This window comes from Scyliorhinus torazame, chromosome 12 (assembly GCF_047496885.1).
Source record: "Scyliorhinus torazame isolate Kashiwa2021f chromosome 12, sScyTor2.1, whole genome shotgun sequence".
In the NCBI taxonomy this organism is placed as follows: Eukaryota; Metazoa; Chordata; class Chondrichthyes; order Carcharhiniformes; family Scyliorhinidae; genus Scyliorhinus; species Scyliorhinus torazame.
In genome coordinates, this window is record NC_092718.1 from 65,092,116 (window position 1) to 65,111,412 (window position 19,297).

The window sequence follows — 19,297 nt, forward strand, 5'->3', positions numbered from 1 at the left end:
TGCATGCGATAAAACAACACCCGTAATTATGGGTGACTTTAATTGCATTGTATTTAATAGATAGGGCAAATCAAATTAGCAACAATGCCATAGCGGAGGAATTCCTGGAGTGCATACGGGATGGTTTGCTGGACCAATATTTTGAGGAACCAACCAGAGAACAGGCCATCTTCGACTTGGTATTGTGTAATGGGAAAGAAATAATTGGCAATCTAGTTGTGCGAGATCCCTTGGGGATAAGCGACCATAATACGATAAAATTCTTCATCAAGATGAAGAGTGACATAGTTGATTCTGAGACTAGGGTCTTGAATCTTAATAAAGGAAACTACAATGGTGTGAGTTGAGAGTTGACTAAGATGGATTGGGGAATGTTACTTGAAGAGCGCATGGGTGAACTGCAACAATTGTATATTCTTGTCTGGTGTAATAATAAAACAGGAAAGGTGGCCAAAACATGGCTTACAAGGGAAATTGGAGATAGTATGAGATCCAAGGAAGAGGCATACAAATTGGCCAGAAAAAACAGCAGACCTGAGGATTGGAATTCAGAAAAGGAGGAAAAGGGGTTGATTAAGAAGGGGAATGTAGAGTACAAGAGTAAGCTTAAATGGAAGCATAAAAACTGACTGTAAAAGCTTCTACAGGTATGTGAAGAGAAAAAGATAGGTGAAGATAAATGTAGGGCCCTTACAATCAGAAACAGTTGAACTTATAATGGGGAACAAAGAAATAGCTGAACAACTAAATACATACTTTGTTTCTGTCTTCATAGAGGAGGACACAAATAACATACCAGAAATGTTGGGAAACACAGGGTTTAGTGAGAGGGAGGAAATGAACGAAATCAGTTTTGGGGACCAGAACACTGAAGTGGCTCTAGAAATAATGGGTGCATTGGTGGTCATCTTCCAAGATTCTATAGACGCTGGAACAGTTCCTACAGATTGGACGTAGCTAATGAAACCCCACTATTTAAAAAGGGAGGTAGAGAGAAAACAGGGAATTATACACCAGTCAGCCTGACATTGGCAGTGGGGAAATGCTAGAGTCCTTCATAAAAGATTTAATAGCAGACTACTTGGAAAGCACTGGCAGGATTGGACAGAGTCAACATGGATGTATGAAAGGGAAATCATGCTTGACAAATCAATTAGAATTCTTCGAGGATCCAACTAGTAGAGTTGATATGGGGAAGCCAGTGGTTTATTTTGACTTTCAGAAAAGTTTAGCATGTAAAATTAAAGTGCATGAGATTGGGGTTAGTGTATTGAGATAGATAGAAAACTGGTTAGCAGACAGGAAACAAAGTAGGAATAAATGGGTCTTTTTCCAACTGGCTAGTGGGGTACCGCAGGGATCAATGCTATGACTCCAGCTATTCACAATATATATTAATGATTTAGATGAGGGAATTAAATGTAATATCTCCAAATATCCCCATGACACAAATCTGGGTGGGAGGGTGAACTTTGTGGAGGATGCAAAGATCCTTCAGTGTGATTTGGACAAGTTGAGTGAGTAGGCATAGCAGATGCAGTATAATTTGGATAAATATGAGGTTATCCACTTTGGTAGCAAAAACAAGGAGGCAGATTATTATCTGAATGACTGTAGATTGAGAGGAAAATGTGCAACGAGACCTGGATGTCCTCGTACATCAGTCATTGTAAGTAAGCATGCAGGTGCAGCAGGCAGTGAAGAAGGCAAATAGTACGTTGGCCTTAATAGCGAGAGGGTCAGGGATGGCATGCTGCAATTATACAGGGCCTTGGTGAGACTACACCTGGAATAGTGTGCATAGTTTTGGTCTCCTTATCTGAAGAAAGATGTTCAGTTTTTTAAAATTTAAATTTTTAAAATTAATTTAGAGTACCCAATTCATTTTTTCCAATTAAGGGGCAATTTAGCATGGCCAATCCACCTACTTTGCACATCTTTGGGTTGTGGGGGCGAAACCCACGTAAACACGGGGAGAATGTGTAAACTCCATACGGAAAGTGACCCAGAGCCGAGATCGAACCTGGGACCTCGGCGCCGTAAGGCAGCAGTGCTAACCACTGTGCCGCCGTGCTAACCGAAGAAGGATGTTCTTGCTCCAGAAGGAGTGCAGCGAAGATTTGCAAGACTTATTCCTGGGCTGGTGGGGCTGACACATGAGGAGAGAGTGAGTGGTTAATAATAATAATTATCTTTATTAGTGTCACAAGTAGGCTTGCATTAACACTGCAATGAAATTACTGTGAAAGTCCTCTAGTCGCCACACTCCTGCATCTGCTTGGATACACAGGAGCGAGAATGTCCAATTCACCCAACAAGCACGTCTTTCGGGACTTGTGGGAGGAAACTGGAGCACCCGGAGGAAACCCACGCAGATATGGGGAAAACGTGCAGACTCCGCACAGACAGTGACCTAAGCCGGGAATCGAACCCCGGTCCCTGGCGCTGTGAAGCAACAGTGCTAACCACTGTGCTACTGGGCCGCCCAGTTAGGATTATATTCTTTGGAGTTCAGAAGAATGAGGATGTTGGACGGCACGGTGTTGCAGTGGTTAGCACTGCAAGACCCAGGTTCGATCCCGGCCCCGGGCCACTGTCTGTGTGGAGTTTGCACATTCTCCCAATGTCTGCGTGGGTTTCACCCCCATAACCCAAAGATGTGCAGGGTAGGTGGATTGGCTATGCTAAATTGCCCCTTAATTGGAAAAACAATAATTGGGTACCCTAAATTTATTTTAAAAAAGAATGAGGAGGGATCTCATAGAAATATATACAATTCTAACAGGACTAGACAGGGTAGATGCAGGAACGATATTCCCAATGGTGGGGTGTCCAGAACCAAGGGTCACAGTCTGAAGATACGGGGTCGACCATTTAGGACGGGAATGAGAAAATATTTCTTCACCCAGAGTGGTTGGCCTGTGGAATTCGTTACCACAGGAAGTAGTTGAGGCCAAAATATTGCATGTTTTCAAGAGCAATTACTTAAGCTCGAGGCTAAAGGGATCAAAGGGTGCAAGGGGAAAGCAGGAACAGTTATTGAGTTGGATGATCAATATGATCATAGTGAATGGCGGAGCAGGTACGAAGGGCCGAACGGCCCCCTCCTGCTCCCATTTACTATGGTCAGTGCTGAGTTCAGTAATATGGCATTGTGTAACATAGAGCGGAGACTGCTTGCAAGACTGACTCTTGTAGCCCACAAAACGTAGGGGTTCTCTGGGCAGTAAGGTTACAATAAAAACTGGCTGCTATGCCAACCATAGTTTGTCAAAGGTTTGGTGTCCGTCCTATACATCGGGTACACGTCGGCTTGAGAAATGAAAATTTGTGAGTACCTTTATTGAAGGGAGTTCACAGAGCTTCATTAATGTGGAGAGAGTGGGCATTTCCCGATCAGAGTTCAGGTTGGAAAACCAGAATCTGTGCCAAAATTTCCAATTATTTTTGTACCTGGTGAGGGAGGTTGACTGCTAATGGAGCTGAATAACCTTCGGGCTGAGATTCCAGGGAGGCAGGAACACACTGGGAGAATCAACTCCAGTCCTGTCTAGTTGCTGCCTGGGACAAGGTTAAAATTGCTCTTATGTATCAAAGTTAAACGTGGCTAAAACTCAATAATATGAAGTTATTAACAAAGGATGCCGTGAAATTACTCACATCAATGAGGACAGCAACACCACCAGTAAACGCCAGGAGATAAAATGTACATCGCCAGCTAGAAAACAAACCACTTATATCGTCAAACAATTTCTCTCCCAAACCAGGCTGACAGCAATGAGAAAGCACACATCATTTACACTGCACAGGAGGAGGTCATTCGGTCCACTACTGGCTCTTTTACACTACTGTCCCAATGGCCCACCCCTACAGCCCTGTCTGTTATCCTTTGGGCAGTTATATCAGTGTGACATACCGAGATCATGCCCCTAATGGGGACCCAAGAACACAGAGCCCCAGGAGGAAGGTTTCTCTGCTCTGCCTGGCTGTGGATGCTGAAAATCAGCAACAGGAAAGGCTGCAGACACTTAGGGTATCAGGGAACATCACTGCAGTCAAAACGGTGTTTTTTTCCTCAGAAAGGCTGTGGTGCAGATACCATTGGGAGAGACAGGGGGAGGGGGGTGCATTGGGAAGGGTACAATTAACACCTGCCACACAGCAGAAACAGCAGCATTAAAGTTGAGGTGCTGGTTTCCCTCTCCCATCCCCCCCCTCCCCCCCCCCCATCAGACTCCCTCATGAGACCAATCAGTCCCCTCCCCACCCCCCCATCTGTCTTCCTTTCCCAATCTCCCAATCGACTTCCCTCCCTCCCTGATCCATCTCCCCCATCCGTCTCCCCCTCCCTCCCCCTGATCCGTCTCCCCTCCTTTCTGCAATCAGGTGACTTCCCTACTTTGAGCGCCCCCAATTTGATCCTATCAAATCTCCTCACTTCCTCCTTGGTTACTGCTACATTGGCAGCATTCGCTTCTCTAATGGAGATTCCAACTTTTACCTGGCTACAAATTTATTATTTATATGTTTATTTTATTAGTTTGAACAGAACATGGCTTCTGTTTGGATGGGACTGAGAATGTAATCTATAGAATATACGGAACATCAACCCAACTTGTGAATGCTGACGTTAATGTTTCACACAAATCTCTTCCCACTCTTCATCGCACTCCATCAACATATCCTCTATTTCTTCTCCCTCGTGTTTACCTTCAACACATTTTTTCTGTCCATCTCACTGTAATCAATAACTGCACAATCTAACTGTCGTGTTTTGGAGGTGTAATACTCGGAAGAATAGAAGTTTAAAACAAGGGATTTTTATTTGCAGTTTGCAATCTCTTATATGTCTGTTTCTTCTCGCTCTGTTTTCTGTGCCAGGACGTACGACATCACTTCTGGTGAATACATTAATACAACAGAGCTTCACTAGAGCTAATAAGAATTAATGCAAATTTCATTCCCCCTTAAATTGAACATCCCCAACAAGTTTAAATAAGTTCAACATGAACAACAGTCAATAAGTCAGACAGTCTGAACATCGTCCCTCTTGGAAAGGTTGAACTGGCATTGATGTAGGAACTAGAGGTTGTCCCTGTATCTGATCAGTGTCCGTTGATGTTCGGGTTGTGAAAAGAAGTCAAGTCATGACTTTGTAGGGTTCAACCTAGATTTTCTGCAGGCCCTGATTTCTTTCTTCCAGCCAGCAACTGGTCTACATGTCACCTCCAGATATTTCTGGTCTGGTTAAGAGACTGGTCCAGTCTGTGCAAGGATTGTGGCTGGAAGCTATTTCTCCCCCGTGGAGTAACTCTGAGCCAAAACCCCTTCTCCTTAATGGAAAATTCTATGTTTTACCTTGCTTTCCCGCCATTCCATTTGTACGTGCTTTGCTGTTGAATGATCTTTTCAGTTTTTGGAGGTTTCAACAAATTGAGTGGGAGAGTAATTGTCTTTTCATCATCAATAATGCAGGAAAGGTCTTGGTCGTGGAGTGTGCGGTTTTCCTATACACCAGTAGGAACTTGTCATGATGTTTGTTCAATGAACCTTGTTCTCTGGTTGCTCTCAAGGTATGTTTCATAGTTTGGATGAAACGTTCTGCTAGTCCATTAGTAGCTGGGTGGTACGGTGCAGACTTTACATGTTGAATGCCAGTCTCTTGTGAGAAACTTGCGAACGACACAAATTGAGGTGCGTTGTCGCTTACCAGTTGTTCAGGGAATGAGTAAACACTTCTCCTAGCTTCTCTATAGCCTTCTACAGTGAGGTAGATTTAATCACAGTGACATCGAGTCCCGTGGTGTGAGCATTGACCATTACCAAGAATTAATATCCTTCATAAGGTCCTGCAAAATCTCCATGCGCATTGCCAAGCCTTTTCAGGCCATTCCCATGGATGCAGTAGTGCAAAGGGTGGCAGGTTTCTTACCTTCACACAAAAACATCTTGTAGTGTTCTCTTCAATTTCTGTATCCAATCCAAAGCACCCGAAATAACTTCTCGCTATTTCCTTCATGTGTACAACTCCGCAATGGCCCTCATGTAGCTTCTGTAACATGCGTTTCCTCAATGATGGCGGTATAATCACTCCGAGCCCCCATGGAAGACATCCTGACTGCACCGACAGCTCAAATCTCCTGGAGTGATCGGGTTTCAGGTCAGGTGCTAGTTCCGAAGTCTTCCCTCGTAATACCATATCCAACACTTCTGAGAGTATCGGATTGTTCCGAGTGTGTTTCCGCACTTGTTTAGAAGTGCCTGGTGTGTTGTCTATTTGTTGAAAGAAGAAGATATTCTCATTTGAGCAGTCTGACAAACTACCTGACAGTGGTAATCGTGAAAATCCATCCACATTACCATGTAGACTTGTCTGTCGGTACTTAGTAGTATAAGTATGTGCAGCCAAAAGCAACTTCTGTCTTTGCATTCTACTTGTGGCAAGTGGTGGAATTCCCATGTGGTCCAAAAATGGTGGTTAATGGATGATGGTCCGTCAACAATGTGAACTCTCTCACATACAAAAACTGATGGAATTTCTTTACTCCGAAAATTGTCCCCAATGTTTCCCTTTCAATCTGGGCACAGATACTTTCAGCTTTGCTCCAGGTTCGAGAAGAAAAAGCAATGGAACTATCTTCACCTAATGGCATGATTTGAGAGACCATCACTCCTACACTTTAAGGAGATGCATCACAAGCTAAGGGTAACATGGATCAAAAAGTGGGTGAGGATGTCAGATATAAGTAAAGCTTCATTGGCTTGGACGAAAGCATTACTGCATTGATCCAGCCACTTGCACGTTTTCTTCTGGCAGAAGAGTTTATGTAATGGTTTCAAAATTATTGGTTTTGGGTCCCTTTGGCCCTCGTACACAATGGAATCTGTTGGATGAAGGTGAAGCCTTCCACTGTCGGAAAGTATGGAGTCTCCATCTGTCCAAAGTTCTGCATTTTTTTCCTTTTAAAATTTTAACAAAAAAAAACCCCCGAACTTGTAAAAAAAAATGAATAAAATAAATGAAAAAAATAAAAATAAAATGAATACAAGTTCGGGGGGGGGGTTTATTTGATTAAATTTTAAAAGGAAAAAAATGCAGAACTTTGGACAGATGGAGACTCCATACTTTCAGACACCGGAAGGCTTCACCTTCATCCAACAGATTCCATTGTGTACGAGGGCCAAAGGGACCCAAAACCATTTCCTCCATTTTTGTCAGCAGCAAACAAGGCAAGAGAAAATGGTGGGTCGCGCAGGTCGGCCGGCGTGGGTCGTGAAGGCCGGCCAGCATGGGTCGCGAAGGTTGGCCCGTTAGTAAAAATGGGTCCCCGGAATAAAAGTTTGAAGAATACTGCACTAAACGACAGAGGAAATTAAATATTTTTCCTCCTGTGATTAATGTAGAAATTGTTATATACCATATTTTATATCTGTTGCAGTAATGTTTTAAAAACCTGAGTTACGGTATATTGTTTAATAATGAATAGTGTTTAAAGTCGAAAAGGCTTTCGAAAATGAAACAATTTGTTTCTTTTGTTGGTTCAATTCTTTTAAGGGAGTGATGTGATGAAAGTAGAAATTATTATATTTTATATCTGTTGCAGTAAGGTTTTTAAAATCCTGGGTCAAGTTATTATATTAAACAACCTAGGTTAAGGTATTCTGACTGTGTGTCTGCTAAAGCTGTAATTAAGAAGTTGTAAAAGGTGAGATCATGATTCATTCTAACCATTTACTTGTCGAGGGCTAATGAAACATTGTTATGATTTCTGGAGATTTCCCGGAGAGTAGATATTTTATCAGGGGTTGTATTTAGTCCTAGCTATGCAGGTCATGTGACATCTTTGTGGGCTATAGATGATGTAATTAATAGGAGGAGCCAGGTCTGTCTGTAGTTTGCCATAGGATTTGAGTCTGACAAGGCAGATGGATTTTAAGTTGAACTGCAGTTTTGCCAAATGCTGCTGGGTTGAGCAGAAGTGTACTAAATCTGCTCTCGAAAGAAACTCTCTCACAACATCTACACAACTAAGTAATCTGTTTCTCCTTGTGTTTAAGAGCTTTTTAACTGATATTTGTAATGCTATTTTCTATTATGTTAATGTGGTTAATTCTTTGTTTAAATTAAAGTTTGTTTTAGCATAAAAGCCCCCTATTGGTCAGAGTCATCACCCCTGGGCTAAAGTATCCTTTCCTCACAGTTTTACAAATTTAAAAAAATTGTTTGGGGTTTATATTCTGGTTTCACAACAAAATTGGGGGCTCTTTACCAGGATTAAAAAGTATAATTCCTAATTTGATTTTGGATTATTGAATTTAAGGACAGCGAGTGTGATGAACTGGTGCTTTCTTTCAGGTGTTGATGCTTTTGTCAGTTTAAATAGGGAGTGACTGGCAAAATGGTTCTTTCAGAGAATTTCCTGGATGTGGAAGAGGCCACTCTGGTTGCTTTACAAAGGGTGGTTAAAGTTTTGGATATGGCAGAAAAGCTGCATTTGACTTTACCTAAAGGGCTGAGGAAGGTGGAGATATATGGGCTGTTTTAGCACATGGCTAAATAGCTGGCTTTTAAAGCAGACCATGGCAGGCCAGCAGCACGGGTTCAATTCCCTTACCAGCCTCCCCGAACAGGCGCCGGAATGTGGCGACGAGAGGCTTTTCACAGTAACTTCATTTGAAGCCTACTTGTGACAATAAGCGATTTTCATTTCATTTCAGCAACAAGGGCAGCGGTGGAAACAAGTGCTGCAGCAGCTGGGCACTGCTACAAGCACCAACGTTGCAGATCAGACTATTGACGTCAATATTAGCCAATGCCTTGGCAAACAGACTAGGCCAGAAAGGCTCAATGGTCATACCAGCTGTTTTAATCAGGGCATTGAGTTTGTCTTCGGCGACAGTGACCTCGTCGTGGTGCAGGATGAGCACGCTGTAGATACAGGTGAGTTCCGAGGGGGAGGCCATGGCGCTGGATCTCTGCGGATGGGTCCGATGGTGCTAGTCACTGGAGCGAGCAGCAGCTGGTTTTTAACTATGCCGGCTGCGACTCACCCGCGGGTCACGCCCCCGACTTTGAAGATCACTGACTTAAATTGATTAAGGGGAAATTGGTGAGTCAGTGTTCGGAAACTACATGGTTGGACGACTTGTCAGACTTTAGGGAGAGACTAAGTGGGGATGGTGAGTTGGCTAGAAAGCATTTAAAATTGTCATATAGCTTGTGATGAATAAATAAGCGGATAAGAAATCAAAGACTCGTACTTTTGTTAGTGGGGAGAAAGTATTAGTATTATAACCAGTGGTAGGTGAACCATTGAAAGCAAGGTTTAGGGGGCCTTATCAAATCAAAAGGAAACTGAATGAGGTGAATTATTTGATAAGGGGCGGGATCTACTGGCCGCGTAACGCACAAAGGGCAGCGCGGCGTGGCAGGTAGATACTGGGTGAAGTCTCCATTGGGTATCCCGGCAGCCACTATGCCCCGCGGGATCTATCCAAGTCCTGTGTGGTGTCAGGATCAGGAACCCGCCCACAATGGGACCAAGCTACAGACGTGTAAGTAGGCCTTAAACCTATTAAGGCCTACTTACCCACGATATACCAGCCCTCCAGCATGTGACAGCCTCTCCAGGGAGTCCCCAGCCAGGCATCATTCTGTACTGGTCCACACAAACGACCTGGTGAAACAGCACCCAGGGGGTCTCCCAGACCATTGGAGGCCTCTGGGTGGTACTCTAGCCCACTCCCTGGAATGTGAGCACCTTGGTGCCACTCGGCTGGCACCTTAACAATGCCAGGTGCCATTCTCAAGGGTCAGGGCCAGAGGGAGGCCATGCCCATGAAAGGAGGGTGGGGGGTTATGAAGGGTGGGGGTGGTGCAGGGCAGGTAAGGAAGGGCCTCAGAGGTTTGGGGGTGTGATGGGTGGGGCTCCAGGAATGGGGAGCCTGTAAAGGGAGGGGCCCTCAGGGACCCGGTAACAGGGTGTCCTCATTTGAGAGGGTGTCGGGTAATGTCCATTTGTGTAGGAGGTGACATTGCCCATGGGTGGGAGGGACTGGCGGCGCGATCTCTGGGTTCAACACCTCAAGTGATGAAAATAATTCTAAATATAGGCTAAACTGGTGAGAAACTCCCCAGGGCCCAAAAAAGTGACTACGTGTTGTTAGGTAGCAGTGGGGAACTCGCCGGCCGTTCCGGCGGGAAACTCCCAGCAAAACACACCACAAAAGAAACCTTTCCATTAGATCGCGCCAAGAACACCAGATAGAAGGAAAACCCAAAGTGTGTCATGTTAATATGTTCAAAAGGTATTTTGATAGCGAAGGAAAGGAGGATTTGTTGGTAGTTACAACCCAGGGAGAAGAGATATATCCAGATGATTCTGAATTTGGCATTCCTCGAAATAGATTGGATAATGAGGAAGTAATAAGAAATTTGGATAAATTACTGAGTTACCTTCCAGAGAAAAATCAGAGTGACCTGAAAACATTATTACAGTCACATAGAGCTGTATGTGGGAACAAACGAGGAAGTACAAAGGTGATTTTACATGATGTAGATGTAGGAAATTCTATTCCAATTAAGCAATATTCATATAGACTCATTCCACTAAAGTTGGTACAAAAGGAGATTGAAAGCATGCTTCAGAATAATATCATTGTGGAGTGAGTTGCAGTGATTGAAGCTCAACTATTGTGATGGTACCAAAACCAGATGGAACACAACAATTGTGTGTGTGGACTATAGGAAAGTCAGCGCAGTTACAAAATCAGATTCATATCCTATTCCTCGTTTGAAAGACTTTATTGAAAAGGTGGAACAAGCAAAGTTTATTACCAAAATTGATGTACTAAAAGGATACTGGCAAGTATCTTTATCAGAAAGATCAACGGAAGTTTTGGCTTTTGTAACACCAAATGGTCAGCATCAGTTTTACGTTACGCCATTTGGCGTGAAGAATATGCCAACAAGGTCATTTCTGCACTAATACATTATGCAATATTCATAGACGATTTGGTGGGGTTCAGTCAAAAGTGGAAGAAGAATTTAGAACATTTAAAGGAATTGTTTGACTGACTACAGGACCTGACTAAAAATGAGTTTGAGAAAGTCACATTCTTAGGCCATTCAGGTGGACATGGTCAGATGGCACCACAGAATGTTAAAACGAAAGCTATTGCGGAGGTCCCAATACCATCAACGAGAGATTCTGAGCTTTCTGGGCATGATGAGTTTCTACAGAAAATTTGTGCCAAATTTCAACAGTGCAGTTGCTTAAAAAAGATCAGGAAATTTCATTGGATGTTAGAATGTCAGGAGGAATTCGGCATTCTGAAAACTGGAAAGACAACCGTGCCAGTTTGGCAATGCCGAATTATGCCAAGCAATTTAAGGTCGCCATTGATACAAGTGATGTGGGTGTTGCTACTACATTGTTTTAAGAAGCCAATGAAGATATGGAAAGACCTGTTGGTTATTTTTCCAGAAAACTAAATACTCATCAAGAGAAATATTCGACCATCAAAAAGGAGACATGGAGCGCGATTCTCCACTCCCACGCCGGTTGGGAGAATCGCCTGGGCCACCAAAATTTCCAGGGACGCCAGTCCGATGCCCTCCCGCGATTCTCCCAAGCGGCGGGAACGGCCCGGTTGAGTTTCGCGGGCCGCAGGCCGATGAATCGCCGGAGACAACGAAAATGGCGATTCTCCGGCACCCCCGCTATTCTGAGGCCCGGATGGGCCGGGCGGCCAGGCCAAAACGGCGGTTCCCCCCCCGGCGCCGTCCACACCTGGTCGCTGCAGTCGTGGGCGGTGCGTGAACGCTGGGGCGGCGGCCTGTGGGGGGGCGAGGGGGGATCCTGCACCTCAAATGTGGGGTGGCCCGTGATCGGTGCCCACCGATCGTCGGGCCGTCCTCTCTGAAGGAGGAGCTCCTTCCTTCCGCGGCCCCGCAAGATCCGTCCGCCATCTTCTTGCGGGGCGGACTTAGAGAGGACGGCAACCACGCATGCGCGGGTTGGCGCCGGCTAACCTGCGCATGCGCGGATGACGTCCGTTATGCGGCGTCGGCCGCGTCATCTATGCAGCGCCGCTTTTACGCGGGCGACAAGGCCTGGCGCGGGTAGATGACGCGGGCCCGATACTGGCCCATTGTCAGAGCCTGAATCGGTCGGGACCGGGGCCGTTCTGCGCCGTCGTGAACCTCGACGGCGTTCACGACGGCGCAGCCACTTCGGCGTGGGAGTGGAGAATCCCGCCCATGGAGTTTGGTATTGGTATTGCAACATTTTGACATTTATGTTGCTAACAATTCATCAGAGACAATTGTTTATCCAGACTATAATCCATTAAAACATTTGGAGAAGTTTAAAGATCGAAATGCATGACTGTTCAGATGGACTTATTGCTACAACCATTTAACTTGAAAGTTGGACATGTAGCAGGAAGAGAATACATGATTGCAAATGATTTATCACGACATTGAGATATAAGAGTGAAATGTTCAAAGTTGGGAAAGGAAGACTGAAATGGCCTGTACTGATGTTTAAATTTGCATGCATCAACATGACGTGATTTGTATCATGTAATGATATAGCCACATTTAATAATGAATACTGTTTAAAGTTGAAAATGCTTTGGAAATTGAAGCAATCTTTTCATTTTGCAATTTTTTTTAAAGGAAGTGGTGTGATGAAATTGTAATATATTATATTTATATCCATTGCGTATTGTTTTTTGTTGCAGTAATATTATTAAAGAACTAGGTGAAGGTATCCAAACTGTTATAGAAGAAGAATAGCGTAGTCATAGAATTGACACAGAGCAGAAGGAGGCCATTTGGCCCATCAAATCTGCACCGACCCTCTGAAGGAGCACCCTACATGGGCCCACTGCCTAGCCTCATAACCCCACCTAACCTGCACATCTTTGGGCACTGAGGGGCAATTTATCATGGCTAATCCACCTAACCTGTTCATCTTTGGACTGTGGGAGGAAACCGGAACACCTGGTGGAAACCCACGTCGACACAGGGAGAAAGTGCAAACTCCACACAGGCAGTCACCCAAGGCCAGAATTGAACCCAGGTCCGTTGTGCTGTTAGGCAGCAATGCTAACCAATGTGCCACCATGCCGACCAGTCTGCCTGCTAAAGCTGTAATTAAGAAGTTGTAAAAGGTGAGGTCATGATTAATTCTAACCATCAACATGTTTACAAAAAGAGGGCTAAACAAACATTGTTATGATTGCTCGAGATTCCACAGAGAGTAGATCATTTATGAGGGGTTGTATTTAGTCCTAGCCAAGCAGGGCATGTGACATCTTAGTGGGATACAGATGATGTAAATAATGGGAGGAGGCAGATGTATTGAGAGTTTTGCAGTTTGCCACACAATTTTGGGTTTGACAAGACAAAAGGTTTTCAATTGCACAACAGTTTTTCCAAATGCTATGTTGAGTAGAAGTTTATTGGTTCTGCTTCTGAAAGGGTTACTCTCTCTCCAAAAGCCTCTGGACAACTAAGCAAGTGACCTGCTTGTTAACTTTATTTATAAGTGGCATTGAATTGTATTGGGTTTCTTAATTAGACAGTAAGTTTAGGTTTTACCTTGTGTTTAAGGACTGTTTAACTGATAATTGTAAAGCTATTCTCTTTGATGTTAATGTGGTTAATTCTGTGTTTAAATTAAAGTTTGTTTTAACATAAGAGATACCTATTGGTCAGAGTCATCACACCTAGAGTGAAGCATCCTTTTTTCTCAGTTCTACAAATTTTTTTTAAAAGTTTAGAGTTCGCGTCTGGCATCCGAACAAATGTTGGGGTCTGGTCCAGTATCCTAACATCCCCAATCATGCTCAGTAAACTGGGCACCATAATTCCTTCAGCTAATTTGTTTGCCTGCACAAAGTAGCCAAAATGTTCAGTATAGGAACTCCATCGCTCCACATTTTCATGAAAGGATCCCACAATTCCAAAAACTCCTGCCATTTTTCTACCCATCGAGGGTTCCCATATGTACAATTCATAACCGCGTTTTCAGCAGCTACAATATTGATTCCCTCACACACAAGGCAACAATCCGAGCTTCAGCCTCTTAGTTATCAGACTGCTGTGTAATCTGTTCTGCAGGCAGATTAGCATAACTCATGTCCTCCTAGCCCATTAGTTCGCTGTAGCATGTGTTGCGCCGGGTGAAAAGTTTTACTTTCTAACTTTTCATTTCTCCAACTTTTCTCGGTAAATTTCTTCTTCCCAGCTGGCTCGCCGGGGTACCTTCATGGTCCTCGTCGCCAGTGTTTATGGTGTGTTTTGAGAGGTGTGATACGAGGGAGCGTGGAGGTTCAAAACAACATAGCTTTATTTACAGTGTGTTATCTTTTACATGGCTGTTTCTTCTCTCACCGTTCCCTGGTTCCCTGTGCTCAGACTTGTGATGTCACAACACAAAAGAGTTTCTCGAGAGCTAAAAAGAATGAATGCAAGTACATAACACTAACAACTCTTTTTTGTTTTTGAAAGATATTTTTCCCGAATTGCTAATGGATTCATTGGTGACTCTCTTACATGTATTTATTTATTTTTTATAAATTTAGAATACCCAATTCATTTTTTCCAATTAAGGGGCAATTTAGCGTGGTCAATTCATCTACCCTGCACATCTTTGGGTTGTGGAGGTGAAACCCACGCAAACACGGGGAGAATGTGCAAACTCCACACGGACAGTGACCCAGAGCCGAGATCGAACCTGGGACCTCGGTGCCGTGAGGCAGCAGGGCTAACCCACTGCGCCACCATGCTGCCCATGCTCTCTTACATTTATGAACATGACAGAAAGTCTCTTCTCAACAACTATCCAACTGAACTCTTCAGAAATTGAACGGCCTCTATTCGGTCAGCCCTCACCCTCGCTTCCACCTGATCGATGGATAATAATGCATGAGTGCCAAATGGGGAATACATCAGAGGATTTACAGGACTGCTTCCTAGGTGGGCCTGTGCAACAAGGAAAGAAGCATTGCTTGATTTAATCCATGGAAAGGAATTGGAACAAATGTGAGAACAGGAGGACATTGGGAAATAGAAAACACAACATGGTTTTTAAAATAAATTTAGAATACCCAATTCATTTTTTCCAATTAAGGGGCAATTTAGCGTGGCCAATCCACCTAGCCTGCTCATCTTTGGGTTGTGGGGGTGAAACCCACACAAACACGGGGAGAATGTGCAAACTCCACACGGACAGTGACCCAGAGCCAGGATCGAACCTAGGACCTCGGCGCCGTGAGGCAGCAATGCTAACCACTGCGCCACCGTGCTGCCCGAAAACACAACATCATTAGGTTCAAACATGAACATAAATAAGATCATGAGAAGCCCAAGATAAAGGCACTGGACAACAAGTTCAGGGAGGTGATAGGGAATTCTGGCCAAATTAACTGGACAGGAAAGTTAGCAGCACTAGTCCACACATTAGCAGCACTAATCAACACATCAGCAAGTGGGAAATCATCAAATATGAAATGTACAGAGTGCAAAATAAATATTTCCCTAAAGGTGAAATGAGGGCACATCAAAATATAGAGTGAGAAACTATTCCTAATCACAACCATTGTCTGGGTTCAAGTTGAGAGAACTGAGCTGAAGGTGTGATCTCCCAGAGGCACAGTGGTTGCATAGCGGTAATAATTGGTTCAGTGTGTTGGGGTTGTTTGCTTAAAGCAGACATTAACCGGTAAATATACCAATCAGGAGCCTAGTGGAACACATATGGTATAACTGATGGACCTCAAAGGAGGTCACTATCAGAAAGCTACTATTTATTTTAGTTACTTTTATGTGGAATCCGGAGGAGCTCCTTCCGGCTCCACAACAACACTCATTTTAAATGAGGGGAGAGACTAGAAGAGATAAATTTACCCAAAGGGTTGTCGGAGCATGGAATACAGAGCGGCTGACATAGAGACCATTTTGTTTTTTTAAGGAAAATGTGATTATTTATTTGGGGCGGAGGATCATACAGGACACTGGGAGAGAATGGGTTAGTACCATTAGCTTTGGATTGCTCTTGCAAAAAACCAGCACAGATCTGATGGGTCAAATAGCCTCATACTTGTTAAGCAAACTTTTGTGGTTCTAAGATTCTTTTCTTCCCAGTTTACTCCTATACATCGTCTCTTTGGATCAGTGGGTAGGTAACCAACTCCCAGGCCCATGTAAAAGTTACTCTCAGGTAGCTATTTTGGTATCACCTTTGAACCCACTGCCTGTGGCATGCTCCCGAGCCTGCGCTGGGTAATCTCAAACACAATGCCCCCATTCTGAATGCCCGCAGCTGCTGGCACATGGAACAGGCAAGAGGTACAACGTGAACTTACACCGTTGCTGGTTCACTGGGTGTCACGGAGACTGTTCTCCCAGCACAGTCAGTGTTGACCGTCTGGAGCCCTGTGCAGGCATCAGGGTCTTTCCTGTGTCCTCAAGACATGGAGTGGAACAGTGGGTCAAGATCTTTGCTCCATTATCCAGTTATTGCTGGCATTGTGCGATGCGAATAGGACTACATTGGCTGTACCATCACCAGCAGTCAAACATTGCGTTGACACTCATTGTGAAGACTTGTACATAAAGGTAAGATAAAGGATGTTTGTTCCTGTGTGGCTGTGTCCAGTATGAGGGAGCAATGTTGGAGAAATACAAGGAAATAAATCTGTGCACTCAATTATTCAAACTACCAAGACAACCAATTATGGGAGATAGCTCCACACTAACTCTCCCATTTCGATCTCAATGAATTAGACCTTTAATTTTGAAACACAAAGGATCTAATATCCCTTTTGAACAGGTAGTCTGTGTGAGATTAATGTACAGCTTGCTGCAATGAAGAGGAAATTCATAGATTTGAGGTCAAATCAAATGTTCCTATTTGTCTTAATCTCCCTTTGAATAATAACATTGCACTCTTCCAATTGCCAATTTATGGTCACAGATTGTGCACTGATTGTCCAATTTTCTTCTGCATACTAACATCAACTTTTACTGCCTCTTTATTGTGTAGTCAGTGTGATACGAGCTATTAAGTTTCCTTCTGAGAAAACCACTTAATAGCTCCCTCCTTCACTGCCAAACCATGGAAATGTCCAGCATCACCAAGTGAATCCAGCAGGAATCACAAGAGTCTCCATATTGGGCGGGGAGGGTGAAAGTGGTCTTCACTGTGAGCACAACATACCCAGAGTGGGCAGCCTGCTGTACATCTTTTTTTTAAAAATAATATTTTATAAAGGTATTTGAAAATTTTTATAACAGTAACATAAACAATGACATCAACATGGTAAAATAAACATTCCCCCCCCCCCCCAGCCCAATCTTCAGGCACCTCAACCATGCAACAACTATCCGCCCACCCCCCCTTTTGGAATACTGCATCTGCTGACATTTTAATTTTCCCCGAGAAAGTTGACGAACGGCTGCCACCTCCGGGTGAACCCTAACATTGACCCTCTTAAGGCAAACTTTATTTTCTTGAGACTGAGAAACCCAGCCATGTCACTAACCCAGGTCTCTACACTCAGGGGCTTCGAATCCCTCCACATTAATAAGATCCGTCTCCGGGCTACCAGGGAGGCAAAGGCCAAGACGTCGGCCTCTTTCGCTCCCTGAACTCCCGGATCTTCCAACACTCCAAAGATCGTTATCTCCAGACTCGGCACCACACGTGTTGTTAGTACCGTGGACATTGCCTTAGCAAAACCCTCAGCTTCGGGCATGCCCAAAACATGTGGACATGATTTGCTGGGCGTCCCGCACACCTCGCACACCTATCCTCAACCCCGAAGAACTTACTCATCCTAGCCGCTGTCATGTGTGCCCGGTGGACTACCTTAAATTGTATCAGGCTAAGCCTGCGCATGATGAGGAGGTATTAACCCTGCTTAGGGCATCCGCCCATAGCCCCGCCTCTATCTCTCCTCCTAGCTCGTCCTCCCACTTGCCCTTAAGCTCCTCCACCGGAGTTTCCTCCGCCTCAGAAAGCTCCTGGTAAATATCCGATACCTTCCCCTCTCTGGAAACTACTCTATCCTGTTTTCTCAGGAAGTCTCGCACCTGCAAATACCTAAGCCCATTCCCTGCTGGCAATTTGAATTTATCCTCCAAAGCTTTCAAGCTGGGAAAGCTCCCGTCTATAAATAGATCCCCCATTCTTCCAATTCCTGCCCTCTGCCAACTCCGGAACCTGCCATCTAGCCTACCCGGTACAAACCTATGGTTATTATAAACCGGGGTCCAAATCAATGCTCCCTCCACTCTCTTATATTTCCTCCATTGCCCCCAGATCCTCAGAGCCGCCACTACCACTGGACTTGTGGAGTATCGGGCCAGCGAGGACGGCAGAGGTGCTGTTACCAGTGTTCCCAAACTGGTGTCTTTACATGACGCTGCCTTCATCCACTCCCATGCCGACCCCTCCTCCACTACGCACTTCCTAATCATGGCTATATTAGCCGCCCAGCAGTAATTGCAGAAGGTCGGCAGAGTCAACCCACCCTGCCTCCCACTGCGCTCCAGCAACACTTTCTTCACTCGCGGGGTTTTACTCGCCCCACAAAGCCCAAAATAATCTTATTCACCTGCTTGAAAAAGGCCTTAGGGGTGAAGATGGGGAGGCACTGAAAGACAAACAGAAATCTGGGTGTGGTGATCCACTGTAATAGGAGATGTAAGGTAGGACCTGCACTACAGGTTCGCCGGTAGCTCCTGCTGTCTGGCTCCACCCAGGGAGAACTGTAGAAATATGCATGACCTCCAGTGCCCTGCCATTTCGCCAGCTGCAGCAGGAGGCCATGCATCTGACTGTAATAAAGCCACAGTTGTCCCCAACTTTAGTCTTTGTGCAATTGATCGTGCATCAATTTATTACAGTCAGATTTTCCACAGAATGCATATCCGAATTAAGCCCGATCACCTGCAGCTGGATCCGCACTCGCCCGACGCCAGGAAAGACTTTACTCACTGGCTAGCATGTTTCGAGGCTTACATCAACGCGGCGGACCCCACGCCAACGGAGGCTCAGAAGATAAACGTCCTGTACTCCAGACTGAGCTCCAGCGTGTCCCCGTTGATCCAAGACGCCACGACTTACACAAAAGCGATGGAACTCCTCAAAGAACACTACACACAGGTGAACACGCTCTTCGCCAGGCATGTACTTACCACCCGCTCGCAACTACCTGGTGAGTCCATCGAAGACTTCTGGCGGGCCCTAATTCCACTTGTCCGGGACTGTGACTGTCAGGC

The 19,297-nt window shown here is 44.7% G+C and overlaps 1 protein-coding gene across 2 annotated transcripts in view; it reads right to left on the reverse strand.

Moving 5' to 3' along the window:
• Positions 1-19,297, reverse strand: part of cers3a (ceramide synthase 3a) — a 127,256-nt gene that overhangs the window by 52,240 nt on the left and 55,719 nt on the right. For both annotated transcript variants that reach the window (XM_072468798.1, XM_072468797.1), the window contains exon 5: positions 3,661-3,718. In XM_072468798.1, coding sequence (XP_072324899.1) covers positions 3,661-3,718 — 58 coding nt within the window. The remainder of the gene's footprint in view (positions 1-3,660; positions 3,719-19,297) is intronic.